This window comes from Grammomys surdaster, unplaced genomic scaffold (genome assembly GCF_004785775.1).
Source record: "Grammomys surdaster isolate TR1022 unplaced genomic scaffold, NIH_TR_1.0 323, whole genome shotgun sequence".
Lineage (NCBI taxonomy): Eukaryota > Metazoa > Chordata > Mammalia > Rodentia > Muridae > Grammomys > Grammomys surdaster.
This window is the reverse complement of record NW_021604742.1, coordinates 609,785-627,430: the sequence shown is the minus strand read 5'-3', so window position 1 is coordinate 627,430 and position 17,646 is coordinate 609,785. Positions and strand designations below refer to the sequence as shown.

General features: G+C 38.5%; 2 gene segments (V, D, J or C); both read left to right on the top strand.

Annotated features, from left to right (window-relative positions):
• Window positions 1–367: 367 nt before the first annotated feature.
• On the top strand, window positions 368–990 carry LOC114629980. The segment is given in 2 exon segments: window positions 368–471; window positions 590–990. Coding segments are annotated over 2 exon segments (447 nt in total).
• A 13,394-nt stretch (window positions 991–14,384) lies between these two features.
• Window positions 14,385–14,902, top strand: LOC114629979. The segment is given in 2 exon segments: window positions 14,385–14,492; window positions 14,577–14,902. Coding segments are annotated over 2 exon segments (372 nt in total).
• The last annotated feature ends 2,744 nt before the right edge of the window (window positions 14,903–17,646 follow it).

Sequence of the window (17,646 nt, the reverse complement as noted above, 5' to 3'; positions counted from 1 at the left end):
AGCAGCCCAGACAGTGGGAAAGACAAAGCTCATACCTAGAAACACAATTATGCATGGTTCTATTTAATTACATGTTCATAATAGGACACATGAAAGTATATAAAAAAGTATGCTCTATGCACATGTATAGAAGTGAACTAAATGAAGTATGATGAAATCTTAACCAAAACAAAAATGTGAAAATATGATACTGTGTCAAATTCTGTAACTGACGTCTGTGTCTTTGATGTCTTATATCTGCTGTAAGCACTGCCTTCCGCCCAAGTCCAACTCTAGAGCATGCTACAGCAGGAAAACATGCAAATAAGGCTTCTCAGTGCCCATGAAAACCAGCTCTGCTCTGAAACTACAGCTCAGACAAGGGAGCTCAGCCCTGGATTCCCAGGTTCTCACATTCATTGACCAGCACTAACACAGCACTTGCCATGGACTTCAAGCTCAGCTTGATTTTCCTTGTCCTTATGTCAAGAGGTAATTCATACAGATTAGATTCTGTCTCTTGTGTATATATGAGAAATAGAAAATTTGCTTTGTTTTTTCATTTTGTTTTGTTAGTGACAGTTTTCTAACCAGCATTCTCTGTTTGCAGGGGTACAGTGTGATGTGCAGCTGGTGGAGTCTGGGGGAGGCTTAGTGCAGCCTGGAGTGTCCCTGAAACTCTCATGTGCAGCTTCGGGATTCACTTTTGATGACTATGGGATGGCATGGATCCGCCAGGCTCCAAAGAAGGGGCTGGAGTGGGTGGCAACCATTAATTGGAATGGTGATAACACCTACTATCCAGACACCTTGAAAGGCCGATTCACAATCTCCAGAGACAATGCAAAAAATGCCCTACACCTGCAAATGAGCAATCTGAGGTCTGAGGACACGGCCATATATTACTGTGCAAGAGGCACAATGAGTGAATATTACTGTGAACTCAAACAGAAACCTCCTGCAAAGCACTTGGGACCAGGAGAGGGCGCAGAGAGCACACAAAGCTCCTAGTTACTGGCAGTTATCGCCTATGTAGAAAGAGCTGGAGGAAATAGAGTATGGGACTCTTTTGTGTCTAGGCTGCCTCCATACATGATTCTCTCTACAATTACAGTGTGTAGTAACCCATGAAGTGTACAAATGGTTTTTTTTTTCAAATTTCAGTTTTCCAGTTTAATGTGTATTTTGTATTCATGTATTTATTATAATGGCTCTGTTTCTCTCTGTAGGACTGTCTGTTTACCTATCTGCCTCTTTATCATTCTATTTATGTCTCTCTGCCTCTTTCTTCCCATCTCTCTCTCTCTCTCTGTCTCTTTCATTATGTCGCTCTCAGTGGGTGAGTGTGAGTGATTGAGTGTCTGTGAGTGTGTGTATGAGTGTGTACATGTTGAGATAAGATGATTTCTTCTATAAATCTACACAATAACTTTTACATGCAGTCCATCTCTGGGCCTGGATCTTGCCATGGCTACCAAATGCACCAAATGTTTAGTTATGGAGAACTAAACACAGACACTTGTGCTTGTGTTGTAAGAACCTCAATTAGACGCTTACATAAGCATGCTCATTATAGATGACTTTTAAATATAGGATAACCTGGAACTTGAACAAAAAATGCACAGCATCACACAGGGCAGACATGATTCCATACAAAGACCAAGAAAAAGACTTGAAGAACCAAACAATTCTTGAGACTCTGACAGGGGAGAGACTCAGTCAGACTCCCTGTCTAGAGCACTTTGTGGGATTCAAGTCAGAGAAACACAGAAGTTATGGCTGCCTTGAAGATGTGGCTGGACCTAAAATATTCAGTACCAACATTTAAAGATTCTAATCCTTAAGGACTTTTGACCAAGAACATGTACATGGTATTAATGAGTTTTATGGTTGATTTCAGTATGTTGTCCTATAGCATGTGACAATATTAGGATGTGTGGCCTTGTTGGAATACCTGTGGCTTGTTGTAGGTAGTGCATTACTGTAAAGGTGTGATCTGAGGTTCTATGCTCAAGCTCAGCCCAGTACAGAATAGAGATACGTCCTGGATTCCAGTGCAAAGAATGACTGTTCCTGGCTGCTTTCAATCAAGATGTAGAATCTTGAATCTTCCAGCATTATGTATACCTGAATGCTGTCATGCTTCCCTCCATAATATTAGACTGAACCTCTGAAACTTTAAGCCAGCCTCAAATAAATATATTTTTTAATAAGACTGGACTTTGTTATGGTGTCTTTTCAAGACAATGAAATTCAAACTAAGACAAGATTGTAACTGTCTTTACTACATTACCATCCTTGCTTCCTTGCTGATGAAAGTAAATTATTGAACCAATGCTACAGTCAACTTTGTCCAGCCACTCTTCACCCACCTTCATCAGACCTGCTGATCCAGAATCATAGAGATTAGATTTCCTTTCTGCACTCATTTCCCCTACCTGCCAGATATCTGGTACATGTCAGCTACACAGAGCTGACAACTCTCTGCCCAAATTCGTAACTACTGGTCCAGAACCATACCATGGCTCAACCATCTGTTGGGAGACTTGCACTGTCCATTGAGTTCTATTGTTCATTCCAAAGATACCCATCAGAGGCCTCCAACATAAGGATCATAGATGTTAGCCCACTTCCTAGTACTGACTACAAAATGAATATCCAGAAACAACCAGATGGTTACTGGCCAGCATAAGAACAAAACAAACAAACAAATAAACCAACAAATAAACAAAACCCAGGGCAACATGACACCTATGCAGCATGGCTGTTGTATTAGAGCAAGCCTTGCATATCCTAATATAAACAAAGAACAAGAAAATGCCCTCAAATCCAATCTTCTACAGGTGAGGAGGGACTTTAAAAGTGAAATGAATAAATTCTTTGAAGAAATATAGGAAAATACAATCAAGCAGATAGATGCCTTGAAAGAGAGAAAGACTAAATCCCTTAAAGAAATACAGGAAAATGCAATTGAATGGTTGAAGAAAATAAATAGAACTGTTCAAGACCTGAAAAGGGAAGTACAAGTAATATGTAAAACACAAACTGAGGGAATCCTAGAGATAAAAAATTAAAACAAAAAACAAAAAAAACTAGAAAGATAACAGGAACAAGAGACTCAGGCATCATCTACAAAATAGAATAAAAGGGATGAAAAATTCTCAGGTGTAAAAGATACAATAGAAAATATTGATACACTTGTCAAATAGATTGTTAAATTTGAAAAACTCCAAACAAAAAATATCCAAGGTTAAGATAGAATGAAAAGACCTAACCTAAAAAACTAAGAATGGAATTTGAAGAGTCCCAGCTCTAAAGACCAGAAAACATTTTCCAAAATTTTGGAAGAAAACTTTCCCAAACTTTACAAACACATGACTATAAAGATAGAAGAAGCTTACAGAATACCAATTATACTGGAACACTAAAGGAAATCCTCCAACCAAAAAAAAGCACAAAATCTACAGAAAAAAAAAAGAGATGATTTTAATAGGTGCAAGGAGAAAAATCCAGGTAACATACATAGACAAACCTATCAAAATTACTTTAGACTTCACAACTGAGACACTGAAAGCCAGAAGATATCTGGACAGATATCTTGCAGCTTCTAAAAACCTACAAATGCCGACCTAAAATACCCAGGAAAACTCTCAATCTCCATAGATGGACAAAAAAAAAAAGATATTTCTAGGCAAGTCCAAACTTGAACAAGACCTCTCCACAAATCAAGCCTGGTAGAAAATATTACAGGAAAAATTCCAACACAAGAAAAATAACTACACCAAGAACATACAATAATAAGTAATTCTGTATAAGAAAAAAATAAAACAAGGGAAGCACCCGGGTGTGTGGGCACATACTCAATAAAACACCAACACCAAAATGACAGGAATTAACATTCACTGAACATTAATATCTCTCAACATCAATGGACTTAATTCCCCCCCAAAATGCACAGGATAACATAATGGATACAAACACCAATTCCATCAGGTTGTTGCATACAAGAATCACAACTCAGCAATAAAGACACATATTATATCGGAATAAAAGTATGGAAACATAGTTTTCCAAACAAGCAGACACAAGAAGAGAATTGGAGTAGGAATTCAGATGTGTAATAAAATTACTATCAACTGATAATTAATCAAAAGTGATAGGGAAGGACCTTCATAGTCATTAATGAAAAAATTTACAAAGATATCTCAATTCTGAACATCTATGCTCCAAACACAAAGACATCTACATTTGTAAAACAAATACTGCTAAAATGTAAATTTCACATCAAACCTTACACATTAAGAATGTGTAAGATTAAGAACTCAGGTGATAGTAGATGCTGGTGAGGGTGTGGAGAAAGAGGAACACTCCTCCATTGTTGGTGGGACTGCAAGATGGTGCAACCACTTTGGAAATCAGTCTGGCGGTTCCTCAGAAAATTGGACATAGCATTACCCGAGGATCCAGCTATACCACTCCTAGGCATATACCCAGAAGATGCTCGAACATATAATAAGGACATATGCTCAACTATGTTCATAGCAGCCTTATTTATAATAGCCAGGAGCTGGAAAGAACCCAGATGTCCTTCAACTGAGGAATGGATTCAAAAAATGTGGTATATTTACACAATGGAGTATTACTCAGCTATTAAAAACAATGAATTCGAGAGGTTCCTAGGTAAATGGATGGAACTAGAAATTATCATCCTGAGTGAGGTAAGCCAATCACAAAAGAACACACATGGTATTCACTCATTGATTATTGGATATTAGCCCAGAACCTTGAAATGCCCAAGATGCAACTCACAGGCCACATGAAGTCCATAAAGAAGGAAGACCAAGTGGGGGTGATTCGGTCCTTCTTAGAAGGAGCAACAAAATACTCAAGGGAGCAAATATGGAGACAAAGCGAGGGACAAAAACTGAAGGAGGGGCCATCTGAAGACCTTTCCACCTGAGTATCCATCCCATGTGCAGTCACCAAAGGTAGATGCTGATGTGGAAGTCAGGAAGTGCATGCTGATAAGAGCCTGATATGGATGTCTCCTCAGAGGTCTTCAAGAGTCTGACATATTCAGAGGCAGATGCTCACAACTAGCCATTGAACTGATCATGGGTTTCTCAATAGAGGAGTTAGAGTGAAGACTGAAGGAGCTGAAAGGATTTGCGGTACCATGAGGAGAACAATAATACCAACCAACCACAGCTCCCAGGGTCTAAACCACCAGCTTGGGAGCACTTGGGGGGGATCCAGGGCATCAACTGAATATGTAAGAGTGGAGGGCCCTGCTGGGAATAGGTGGAAGAAGAGAACCTTGACCTCATGAAGGCTGGATGCCCCAGGGGGTGGGAATTTTGAGGGTGGGGAGGTGGGAGTTTGGGGGAGTAGATAGAGGTTCATCCACAGAGAAGAAGGAGGAGGAGTGAGGGGATTGGGGGTTCCGGGGTGGGTGGGGGATGGGGTAAGGGGACAACATAGGAAATGTAAATAAAACATCCAATAAAAAAAAGAATTTAACACATGACTATCATCAATCATCAGATCATCCAGACAAAAATTAAATGGAGAAATTATGAAATTAACTTATATTATGAATCAAATGGACATAGTAGATGTGTTCAAAATACTTAACTCAAACTAAAAGAATATACCTCCATCTCACCACCTCATAGCACCTTCTCCCAAACTGACCATATACTCAATCACAATGCAAACCTCAACAGATACAAGAAAAGCAAAATTATGTCTAGTAGCTCATCAAACCATCAAGTATTAAAATCGGACTTCAGTAAAAACAGACAGCCTACACACATGTCAACTGAAAAAACTCTGTATTCAATGATCTCTGGGTCAGGGAAGAAATACAGAAAGAAATTAAAGAATTTATAGAATTCAATGAAAATGAAGGAAAAACATACCCAAACTTATGGGAAAGAACAAATTCAGATAGAACTTAAGAGGAAAGTTCATAGAACTAAGAGAATCCATACATAAATTAGAAAGTTATCTGTGCCCTCTGGTTAGTCTGGCAAATGGTTTATCTATCAAAAGGGAGACATAACAACAGAAATCAGAGGAATTCAAAAAATGATCAGATCCTACTACAAAAGCTTATACTCAACAACACTGAAAAATCTGGATGAAATAGACAATTTTTCTAGACAGATACTAGGTTTAAAGTTAAATCAGAAACATATGAACCATATCAACAGTTCTATAACCCCTAAAGAAATAGCAGCAGTCATTAAAAGTCTCTCAACCAAGAAATCCCAGAACTAGATGGATTTTGTGCAGAATTCTATCAGATTATCAAAGAAGACCTAATACCAACACTCTTCAAACTATTTCACTGAAGAGAAACCGAAAAAAAAAACACTATCCAATTTGTTCTATGAAGCCAAAATTACACTTAAACCTAAACAACACAAAGACCCATTTTAAAAAAAAAAACTTCACAACAATTTCCCTTAAGAATATAGATGCAAAAAATACTCAACAAAATTCTTGCATACCAAATCCAAGAACACAACCAAACAGTCATCTATCATGATCAAAGTAGGCTTCATCCCATGGATGTAGGGATGGTTCAATATATGGAAATCCATCAAAGTAATCCACTATATAAACAAACTCAATGAAAAAACACATGATTGATCATTTCATTAGATGCTCATTTTTTGGTCAAAAGACATTTGACAAATTTTAACACGTGTTCATGGTAAAATATTTGGCAAGATTGGGAATTCAAGGCCTATTTCTAAACATAGGAAAAGCAATATACAACAAGCCAGTAGCCAACATTAAAGTAAATGGAGAGAACCTTGAAGCAATCCCATGAAAATCATGGACTAGAAAAGGCTACTCACTCTCTCCCTACCTCTTCAACAAAGTTCTCTAAGTCTTAGCCAGAGAAATTAGACAGCAAAAGAAGTCAATGAGATAGAAATTGAAGGAAAGAGTCAAAATATCACTATTTACATGTGATATGATAATATACTTAAGTGATCACAAAAACTCCACCAGACAACTTCTAAACCTGATAAACAATTTCCGCAAAGTGGCTGGATATAAAATTAACTCAAACAAATCAGAAGCCTTCCTCTACTCAAAGGATAAACAGGCTGAGAAAGTAATTAAAGAAACAATACCCTTCACAATAGTAAAACATAATAAAAATATGTTGGTGTGACTCTAACCAAACAAGTGAAAGATCCATATGACAAGAACTTCATGTCTCTTAAGAAAGAAATTGAAGATCTCAGAAGATAGAAAGATCTCCCATGCTCATGGATTGCCAGGAGTAATATAGTAAAAAATGCCCAACTTGTCAAAAGTAATCTACAGATTCAATGAAATCCCCATCAAAATACCAACTCAATTCAACATAGAGTTAGAAAAAGCAATTCTCAAATTCATTTGGAATAACAAAAAAACACAGGATTGATTATATGCAGCCCTAATGAAGTAATCACAGCTCAAATGATAAACTCTGGATTTTCCCCAGGGAAAGGATTAGGAAAAAGTGAAGATGGGTTATTCTCCTATTGAAGTCCATGGTAACACTGGAAGAAGAGGCTTGGGGTATGTTTGGTGGGGGCTAATGATTCAGCTGCATCCCTAGGGTGTTGTGCCAATCCCATCACCTGGAAGGGGAACTCACCCATCTGGGTGGATTGGTGGTCCCTAACAACTGAAAAATTACAAGCTACTCAGTTGCTCGTGAAAAATAAATTTGAAATATTTAAGATTGGAGAATGGTACTCTACCAAGGGATCTCCAGAAATTTTAAATTTTTTAACTTTGGATTCTGAAGGAAAATCTGTTGCAGATAGATGCTGCCATCCTGATACCAAAAAGAATTTTGCAACAGTCCTCTGGAAAGACCCATTAACTGGAACCTGGAATGGGTCAGATGCAGTGCTTATCTGGGGAAGAGGTTCTGTCTGAATTTATTCCCAAATGCCAGATGCTGAACACTGGCTGCCAGAGAGACTGATTAAACAAATAGACAACAATAACAAATCCAGGAGGAGAAAAAACCTGAGATGTGTATTTTTTTCTTTGCAGGAAACATGAAGATGCTTCACAATTGCCTTCAAACTGGAACAGATCAACCATCAAACCTTACTTGGGAAGTTCTCAATGTGGAAGGAGACATCACCACCCGTACCTCCATGGTGGCAATTTGGATTCTTGGCTCCCTGACTACAGTTTTTTGGGTTTAGGATTGACTGGGGCAGGGATGGGAATTTCCTTACTTGTTTTGTTAAGATCAAAGCTATGATCAGTTCTGTACTTCTGTAGATTTAAAATTAGAAAGAATGGAATCTGCTAAAACTTATCCAATAGAGAGAGTTGTGTGCTACACTTAAAAAAGAGTGTTGTTTTTTATACTGACCATACAGGCATTGCTAAGTCTCTTGTCTGTAGGGTTCATGCTGTTCAACAAACTGATGGCTTTTGTAGGACAACAGACAGACACTATTCAAATGAAACCCATAGAGGTCTGTAATTACAGGCTGGAAGTAGGGGACTCTAAAAACTCTGACATCAATACTGACGAGGATTAACCCCTAACTTATGTGCTAAGCTGATAGTCAATGATGGGTAAGAAAACACCTCAAGACCCTGGCCCCTAACTGGCATGCCTCACCATCCTAAGATAGGAGCTCAACCAACAGCTGTTGAGTATCCAAAGACAGGAAAGGGAAGCTGGGGTACTTTGTTCCAACCTAAGGCAGGCATGGTTTCCATAAGTTTCCCCAGTTTTCCCTTTTGGGAAAAAGTTTAAAAGGGGGACCTGTTGGGAGCCAACTCCTAGCATAAAGGGGATATCATCTTTGAAGCCATCTCAGGCCATATACCCTGACAAAAGACTTGTATTCAACAGCTTACAACAGCTGAGCACTTTCTGATAAACATCTTGTTTTTCCCCAGTATCTTGGTTTGCTGTTTAGTGTCCCCAGCTGCAAGGCATACACCTGGTATCCATGCTGCAAGGCATATGACAGAGTGCCTTCAGCTGTGTTCCCCTGCTTGTTCACGAGGGCCAGACACATGGTAAAGGGAATAAATAACCAGGATTTCCTTTCAATAAAGGAGACTTGATCAGATTCTCTGTCGTACCTCCAGTCTTCGTGTCTCTTGCCCTTCCATCCCTACTCTCTCACTTGTTAGACCCTGACCCATGACCGGAGCAGCAGCTCGGGCCAGGACAGAATATCCCCCAAATGTGGAGCAGAATGAGCCATTACACAGGTTGATCAATTAAATATAATTGAAGAGTTTGAAATAATCCCACATACCTATGGACACTCGATTTTTGACAAGGAAGCCAAAAATCATAAAATGAAAAAGGACAACGTCTCCAACAAATGGTGCTCAACTAACTGGAGGTCTGCATGTAGAAGAATGAAAATAAATTCATAGTTATCATCTTACATGAAATTCAAGTCTCAGTGAATTACTGACCTTAACCTAAAACTGTGTACACTACGTCTAATAGAACAAAACTGGGGATTAGCCTTGAACTCATTCGTAGGAAACAATTTCCTGAAAAGAACCCCTATGGCTCGAGATCTTATATCATCAATTGATAAGTGGGCTATTAAATTAAAATATTTCTGTGTGGCAAAAGACACTGTCAATAGGAGAAAATGTCACCCTAGAGATTAAGAAAGGTTCTTCACTAACCTTATATCAGACAGAACAATAATATTTAAAATCTATAAAGAACTCAAGAAATTAGACTACAAATTAAATAATCCAACTTGAAAAGGATGTACAGTCATAAACAAAGAAGTCTCAAATAAGGAATCCAAACGGCCTGGAAGTCTTTAACAAAATGGTCAACATTCTTTTTGTTTGTTTTATTTATTTTCATTCTAAATGTTGTGTGTCTTTCTGTTTGCACATCCAAGTATTCCTCACCCCATTTGCCGCTTCTCTATCTCTGAGGGAGTACCCACCCACACGACCAAACACATACCTCCTCTCATCCACTCCCACATTATCCCCCACTCTATATCTCTCTTTCCTGGGGCATTGTGTCTCTACAGAATTAAGTACATCCTCTCCTACTGAGGCCAGGAAAAGCAGTCCACTGCTTCATATGTGCTTGGGGCCACTGACCATCCCAGGCATGTTCTTTTTTGGTGGCTTAGACTCTGGGAACTCCTAGGGGTAGGGTTAGTTGATACTTTTGATCTTCCTTTGGGATTGTCATCCTCACTATCTCCTTCAATCCTACTCCTATCTCTTCCACAGGGGTCCCTAAACTCAATCCAATCAATAGTTGGATGTAAGTATCTACATCTGTGTCATTCACCTGCTGCTAGAGACTCTGAGAGGACAGCCATGCTATGCTCCTGTATGCAAGCACAAGTCAGGATTTGGTACCCACACATGAGATGGATCCTCAGTTGAAGCAGTCATGGGATGGCTTTCCCTTCAATCTCTATTTTATATTTTCCCCCTGCATTTTTTTAGACAAGAACAATTTTGGCTGTACCACAGAGAAATGATGACAAAAACTGCATGGTATTGGTACAGAGACAGACATGTTGATCAATAGAATAGAACTGAAGACCCAGAAATAAAACCACACACCTATGGGCACTTGATCTCTGAAAAAGAAGCCAAAATAATGCAGTGGAAAAAGAAAGCAATTTCAACAAATGGTGCTTGGTATAGTCAGGTTGTAGACGAATGCAAATTAATCCATAGTTACCACCTTGTACAAAGCTCAAGTCCAAGTAAAGGACTTCAACATAAAAGCAGATACACTGAAAGTAGAAAGTGGGAAATAGCCTTGAACTCATGGGCACAGGGGAGAATTTCCTGTACATAACACCAATGGCTCAGGATCTAAGGTTAACAATAATGAAAATGGGACTTACATTATTTGTGACTATTGTGAAGGGTATCATTTCCCTAATTGGGTTTCTTTCTCTACCCAATTACTTTTGAGTTAGGAAGGCTACTGATTTGTTTGAGTTAATTTTATATCCAATTACTTTGCTGAAGTTGTTTATCAGCTGTAGGTGTTCTCTTGTGGATATTTGGGGGGGTCACTTATTTATTTTATCATATCATCTGAAAATAGTGATACATTTCTTTGTATGCTTATGAACTCCTTTTGATGCTTAATTGCTCTGGCTAGATTTTCTAGTACTATATAGAACAGATAGGTGGAGATTGAGTAGCCTTGTATTGTCCCTGGTTTTAGTGGGATTGTTTCAAGTTTTTTCCATTTAGTTGATGTTGGGTATTGGTTTGATATATATTGCTTTTATTATGTTTAGGTATAGAAGTTGAATTCTTCATTTCTCCTAGAATTTTACCATGAAGGTGAGGTGTATTTTGACAAAAGCTTTCAACATCTAATGAGATCATCATGTGTTTCTTTCTTTGAGTTGGTTCATATAGTGGATTCCATTGATGGATTTCCACATATTGAACCAACCCTGAATCTATGGGAGGAGGCCTAGTTGATCATAGTGAATGATCACTTTGATGTGTTCTTGGATTTTGTTTCCAACAATTTTATTGAGTAGTTTTTATCAATATTCATGAGGGAATTTGGTTTGAGATTCTCTTTCTTCGTTGGGTCTTTGTGTGGGTTATGAATCAGTGTATCTGTGACGTCTTAGAATGTACTGGGTAGTGTTTATTCTGTTTCTATATTGTGAAATAATTTGAGAAGTATTGGTATTAGCTCTTCTTTGAATATCTGATAGAATTCTGCAGTAAAACCATCTGGTCCTAGCCTTTTTTGGGTTGGGAGATTTTTACTAGCTACTTCTATTTCTTTTGGGGTTATGTGATTTTTTTTAGATGGTTTATCTGATCCTGATTTACCTTAGGTACATGGTACCTGCCTGGAAAATCATCTGTATTATCTAGATTTTCCAGTTTTGTTCCATTTCTGTTTTTACATCTCCCTTTAAAGTTCTGCTTTTGCTAAATTTGGATACCATCTTTGTGCCCTCTGGTGAGTCTGGCTAAGTGTTTACCTTTCTTGTTGATTTTTTTTTGAAGAACCAGCTCCTGGTTTTGCTGATTCTTTGTATAGTTCTATTTGTTTCTATACGGTTGATTTCAGCCCTGAGTTTGATTATTCTCTACCTTCTATTTTTCTTATGTGCATTTGCTTCTTTTTGTTCTAGAGCTGTCAGATGTGCTTTTGAGCTGGTGGTATATGCTCCAATTTCTTTATGGAGGTACTCAGAGCTATGAGTTTTGCTCTTATCTCTGCTTTCATTGAGTTCGATGCATTTGGTTATGTTGTACATTTATTTTCAATAAATTCTAAAAAGTGTTTAATTTCTCTATTTATTTCTTCCCTGAGCAAGTTACCACTGAGTAGAGATTTGTTCAGCTTTGGGCGCTTTCTATGCAAAAATAATCAGTCATTTCTGCTTTAAATCCATAGAACTCAGATCTACTCATCAATTATTTTTATTAAATCCTATTAGAATGTTGCAGTCTCATAAAATCATTACCTTAATCACCAGCCTCACTTCAAAATTAGAGTCCTATCAGCTAGTCCTGCCAAAGTTCTTATTCCTTGACCTTAAAACAATCCCAAGCTTAATTATTAATACTCTTTTTTTCTTTTTTTCTTTTTTTGTTGTTGTTGTGGATCAGCTCTGGTCTAGTATTCTGATGCTAATTCCACTCTCCAGGGAAAAGCTGCAGACAATGAGTGAATCATGTATACCCATGACTTCTTTTGAACCTTCTCCCTATCTTAACTTGTAAAATAAAGGCTAGAGCCAGTGATTGGACAGTAGTATGGAAGGTGGAGCTAAAAGATTTGAAGGAGGAGAAGTGAAGAAGGAAGAGAGCAAGGAGGATGGAGAAGCACGTGACCTGGAGAAACCTCAAGTTATAAGAGGTCTCATAGATTCCAAATGCAGTAGTGTAGTTGTAAATCTGCCCAATCTAGGCATGCAGCTTGTATTAATAATTATTGAACTGTGTTTTATTTGACTGGGCTTATTTGGGTTAGAGATTTAATGTAACAATTTTTTTTCAGAACTTCAAATTTTTCCCTAATAGTCATGGTTGTGCTAACAAGTAGGACACAGAAGTGCTAAAGCAGTTTTTTGTTTCCCACCCATCGTGCTTGACAGTTTACACAGTGAGTTCCCGGACAGATAGAGATCCAGGACAGCAAAGACAACAATGAGAACACCTTTCTTGAAATCAAAAATTCCAAAACAAAAATAAATACATAATAAATAAATAAATACCAAAATTTGCATAAGTGGACAACACAAAATCCATGACAAATTGCACAAGACAGCTATCTTCCTGATGTTAAAACCTGGCTCCATCACTGTCATTCTGAAGACCAAGATCATGCACAACAAAACCAGAAACCAAAATGTGAGAACTCCAATTGCAAGTAACAGACCCACAGTTTCTTTGCCTGGCTGTGCAGTTTGGATCCAGCCCTTTACTTCTCTTCCCTGAAGTTTACATTACCAAGGCACAGAGAAAAGCTCTATAATATCTGTTCTCTATGGTGGTCAACACCTCAAGGCACAGGTTCCCCATATTCATGCCTGCCTTCTCCTCCACTTCTTGCCATAATGTTTTCTCAAGCTTACTTTGCACTTCAGTGAACAAAACTAAAAACAAGCAGCATGTTACTGCTTATTCTCAAGGGTTAAGAACAATTGACCTCCCATCCCTCAGCAATGCAATAATCACATTTAGGAATTTGGGTTTTTATGTGCTGTAAGCTAAGGGGAGAGAAATAGAGAAAACTACATAGAAAATACAGACAGGCAGAAATCAGAGTTACATAAACTAGTCCTCAAGTATCATGTTCCTAAGTAGCAAGGAGAATAGTCATAGCCTAGTGAGATGGGATATAAATCAGACTCTTGGGACTTCTTTCAAATAAATATGTGAGATCAATTGTACTAAATGTCTGGGATGGGCTTCCTTGCATTCTCTTTTCCAACTGACATAAAAATGAATCTCGTTCCACAGACACTGTGAGAATAATTTAAATAGTTCCTTAAGCAGGATGTCTGAGCACCAATAGCCCAATTCAATAGTAAATACTCTTCTAGAATATGCAGAGTTATAAAAATGCACAAAGGACATGGGGCATCCTTGTACTTAAACTTTATGAATGTGAGTTCATTTACTGTAAACATAACCATGTTTTTGTTCTTAACCCTACACAGCATGAATCTTACAACTTCCTGTTTATCTACAATTTGAACTCCAGATGGTACTAAAAAAAATTCCTTATTAATCCCTCCAGTTGCCTAAAATCTACAAGACAAATTTCTGTAATCTGGGGAAACACTGGAAACCTTTCTGAGTGCTTTCTTTTATCCTCTCAAGAACCTCCCCCAATGCAAAGCAACCCTCAGGCTCAGGTTGAAAGCTGAGGCATAGCTGAGAAGCCCCATCCTCTTCTCACTAGAGCCTCCACCAGAGCATGGCTGTCCTGGTGCTGCTACTCTGCCTGATCATCTTTCCAAGCTGTAAGTGTTTCAGAGTATCAGGACAAGGACTCAAGAATGACATCTGTGGAATGTGTGACTGATGGTGATGTTGCTTTTCCACAGGTGTCCTGTCCCAGGTGCAGCTGAAGGAGTCAGGACCTGACCTGGTGCAGCCCTCACAGACCCTGTCCCTCACCTGCACTGTCTCTGGGTTCTCATTAACTGACTATTATGTACACTGGGTTCGCCAGCCCCCAGGAAAGGGTCTGGAGTGGATGGGAGTAATAAGACCTACTGGGAGCACAGAATATAGTTCAGCTCTCAAATCTAGACTGACCATCACCAGGGACACCTCCAAGAGCCAGGTTTTCTTAAAAATGAACACTCTGCAATCTGAGGACACAGCCACCTACTTCTGTGCCAGAGACACAGTGAGGGAAGTAGAGTGAGAGGCTGAACTAAAACCTCTCTACTCTGCAGGATGCTCAGGACCAGCAGGGGGCTCTGAGGCCCACAAGAACTACCCAAAATCAGTTGGAGCAATTTCAGAAGCTCTTAAGTTATGGATTATGCTGCACAGCCTGTTTTCACTTTAGAGCAAGTGTTTGTTGGATTTGTTTTATTTAGTTTTGGTAGGGAAGATTGTTTAGTTTTATTTTGTCCATCCAGGTAAATTCTCTACAGGCCATTTTCCATTGTATACTCTACTAAACATGCAATTATTTCATACTAGTACAAATTGTTTTCTCCCACAAATAGTATAAGCTACTCAATTGCTTTTTCTTATCAGGCAGGATGATACATATTTTTATATAGACGAGATATATATATATATATATATTTACACCAGTATATATGCTTATAAATAAAAAGTTCTCTGTTATTATGAAACTAATTGACTGTAATTTCAGGAAAAAAGCTTGGGAAATTTGAATAATCTGTGTTTTATACTCTTGATTATTGCACATGTGATGGATAAACAGTAGCTACTCTGATAGGTAGCTCTGATAGGTCACTTTTGATAGGTAGCTTGGAAACTAAAATAGTTGGCATTTCCTTCTTTTAAAAGAAGAGGACTTAAAAGAGTAGAGTTAGTTATCATTTTCAACAGATTCAACTTTTATAAATATTTTTCTTGGTACAAACTACCTTGTACCTCAAAATCCCAGGTAATGATTCCTCTGTATGTGTATTGTGCACCCTCAGTCCATGAAAATCTCCTCAACCAATGTTCACATCCCAGCTGATGGTAGCTCCTATCCTAGTTCCATCTCTCATAAGACCTTCCCATAGATACCTGAGTTCTATGAGTTTCACAGTTTATGCATTTGCTGGTGTTTTTGCTGCCACAAAGCTTCCCAGAATCACTCCTCTCTCAATCACTGTGGCTGCTGATAAGAAGAGACTGCTGCCTTATGTGTGAGATAGAGAAGTATCACTCAGTGAAGCAGTGTTGTTTGTGGGCTCCATATTAATGGGATCATGGACTTGAAGTCATTTTAAAAAGGAAAAGAGGCTGAGGCTAAGGCTACTCTGTTCTTCTGAGGCTGAGGCTAAGGCCACTCTGGAAACTTGCAGTGACACTAGCAGTGTCTGATGAAACTTTGGGGATGAAACTGACAAGACAACTAGAATTCTTGGATTAGGAAATATAACAATGAGTTGAACAATTCCACAAAAGGCAGAGTGCAATTGATCCACTGTCATGTTGTTACCCAGGGTCTGGTTGAGAATCATCCTACACCACTATTGATTAAACAGAAGTATTAGTGTGAAACTTTTAAATGAGGTGGTTGAAGATCAGAACTAGTATCTAGAGGATCTAATTCCCAACCATTTATATTCTGACCAAAAGGTACATGACATACTATTGAGATTCAATCACCATTTTTAAGACTATCTATATATCCATAATCAAGTAAGTAAACTCTTGATCAAACAAATTAAATCAAGGATCCACCTCTGAAGTAGAATAGTGTTGGGAGCTGACTCCTAGCAGAAAGCAGCTATCATCTTTGCAGCCATCTCAACCCATATTCCCAGACAAGAGACTTGTTTTCAACAGCCTACAATGGCTGAGCACACTCTAATAAACATCTTGGTTTTCCTCACATATCTTGCTTTATTGTTTAATGCCCCCAGCTGCAAGTCACATGTGGTAAAGTGTCTTCAGCTGTATTCCCCTACTTATGCTTATATATACCCATGATTTCCTTTCAATAAAAGGGACTTGAACAGACTATCTGTCTTGTCTCCATTCTTTGTGTCTCTTGCCCCTCCATCCCCACTCTCTCTCTTGCTAGACCCTGTTAACTGACCCAAATGACTGGAACATAATGGCGCCTCAATGTTGGAGCTCCAGTAAGCAGGATACAGTAAAGGACACAGCAGTAATTAGAAGCACGCATCCTTACTCCTGCGCTTGAGAACCTGTTGTCTGATGGAGCTGGCTTGAGCTTGGCACTCAATGCAAGGCAGCAAGAAAGAGACACCCAGTGAGGAACATTATTGGAAGAAGGGTCTGCCAAAAATTCAGAAGTGAAACAAAGGTGATCGCAGCAGGAACCTGCCATGTTGAGACCAGTAGCACATAGTAATGAAAATGGGGCAAGAAATAAGTCAGCAGGAACAGATGAAAAAGGCTTTAAAGACAAGAGGAGCAAATTGCAGGCTGCTCTGAGTCAAGAGATCCAAACAGATAAATAGATAAATAGGAGGTTGCTCTAGGCAGAGAGCTGAACAGAAAGATAGTGTTAATCACTTGTATTAGATTGATTTAACTTTCAAAATGAGTGTGATTCTGATTTGTGTAGTTATATTTTTCCTCTGGATAAAAGGTCAATGTAAAAGCTTTTCTGGTTACTGGCTCAAGGATAGGCAGATTTGGGAAAAGTTTTTCTATGTGTTTTCCAAAGAAATCATTAAGGTACTAGTTATATCTTCCAGAATTATATGGATCAGACATGACAGAGGTTGGCCTCCAGAAGACTAGATTCCAGGGAATCAAACAAAATAATTATCTTGATACTAAAATTTGTTTTGAGATTTGTATATTACAGAATACACAGCCTTGATGAATGAATCTTCTTGTCACTTGCATGTCCACTGATGTCCTGGATATAGTTAAGACAGACATCAGAGGCTTTTCAATTTACCCTTCCCCTCATCCCTCTTCTAATATCTCAGTGCCCAT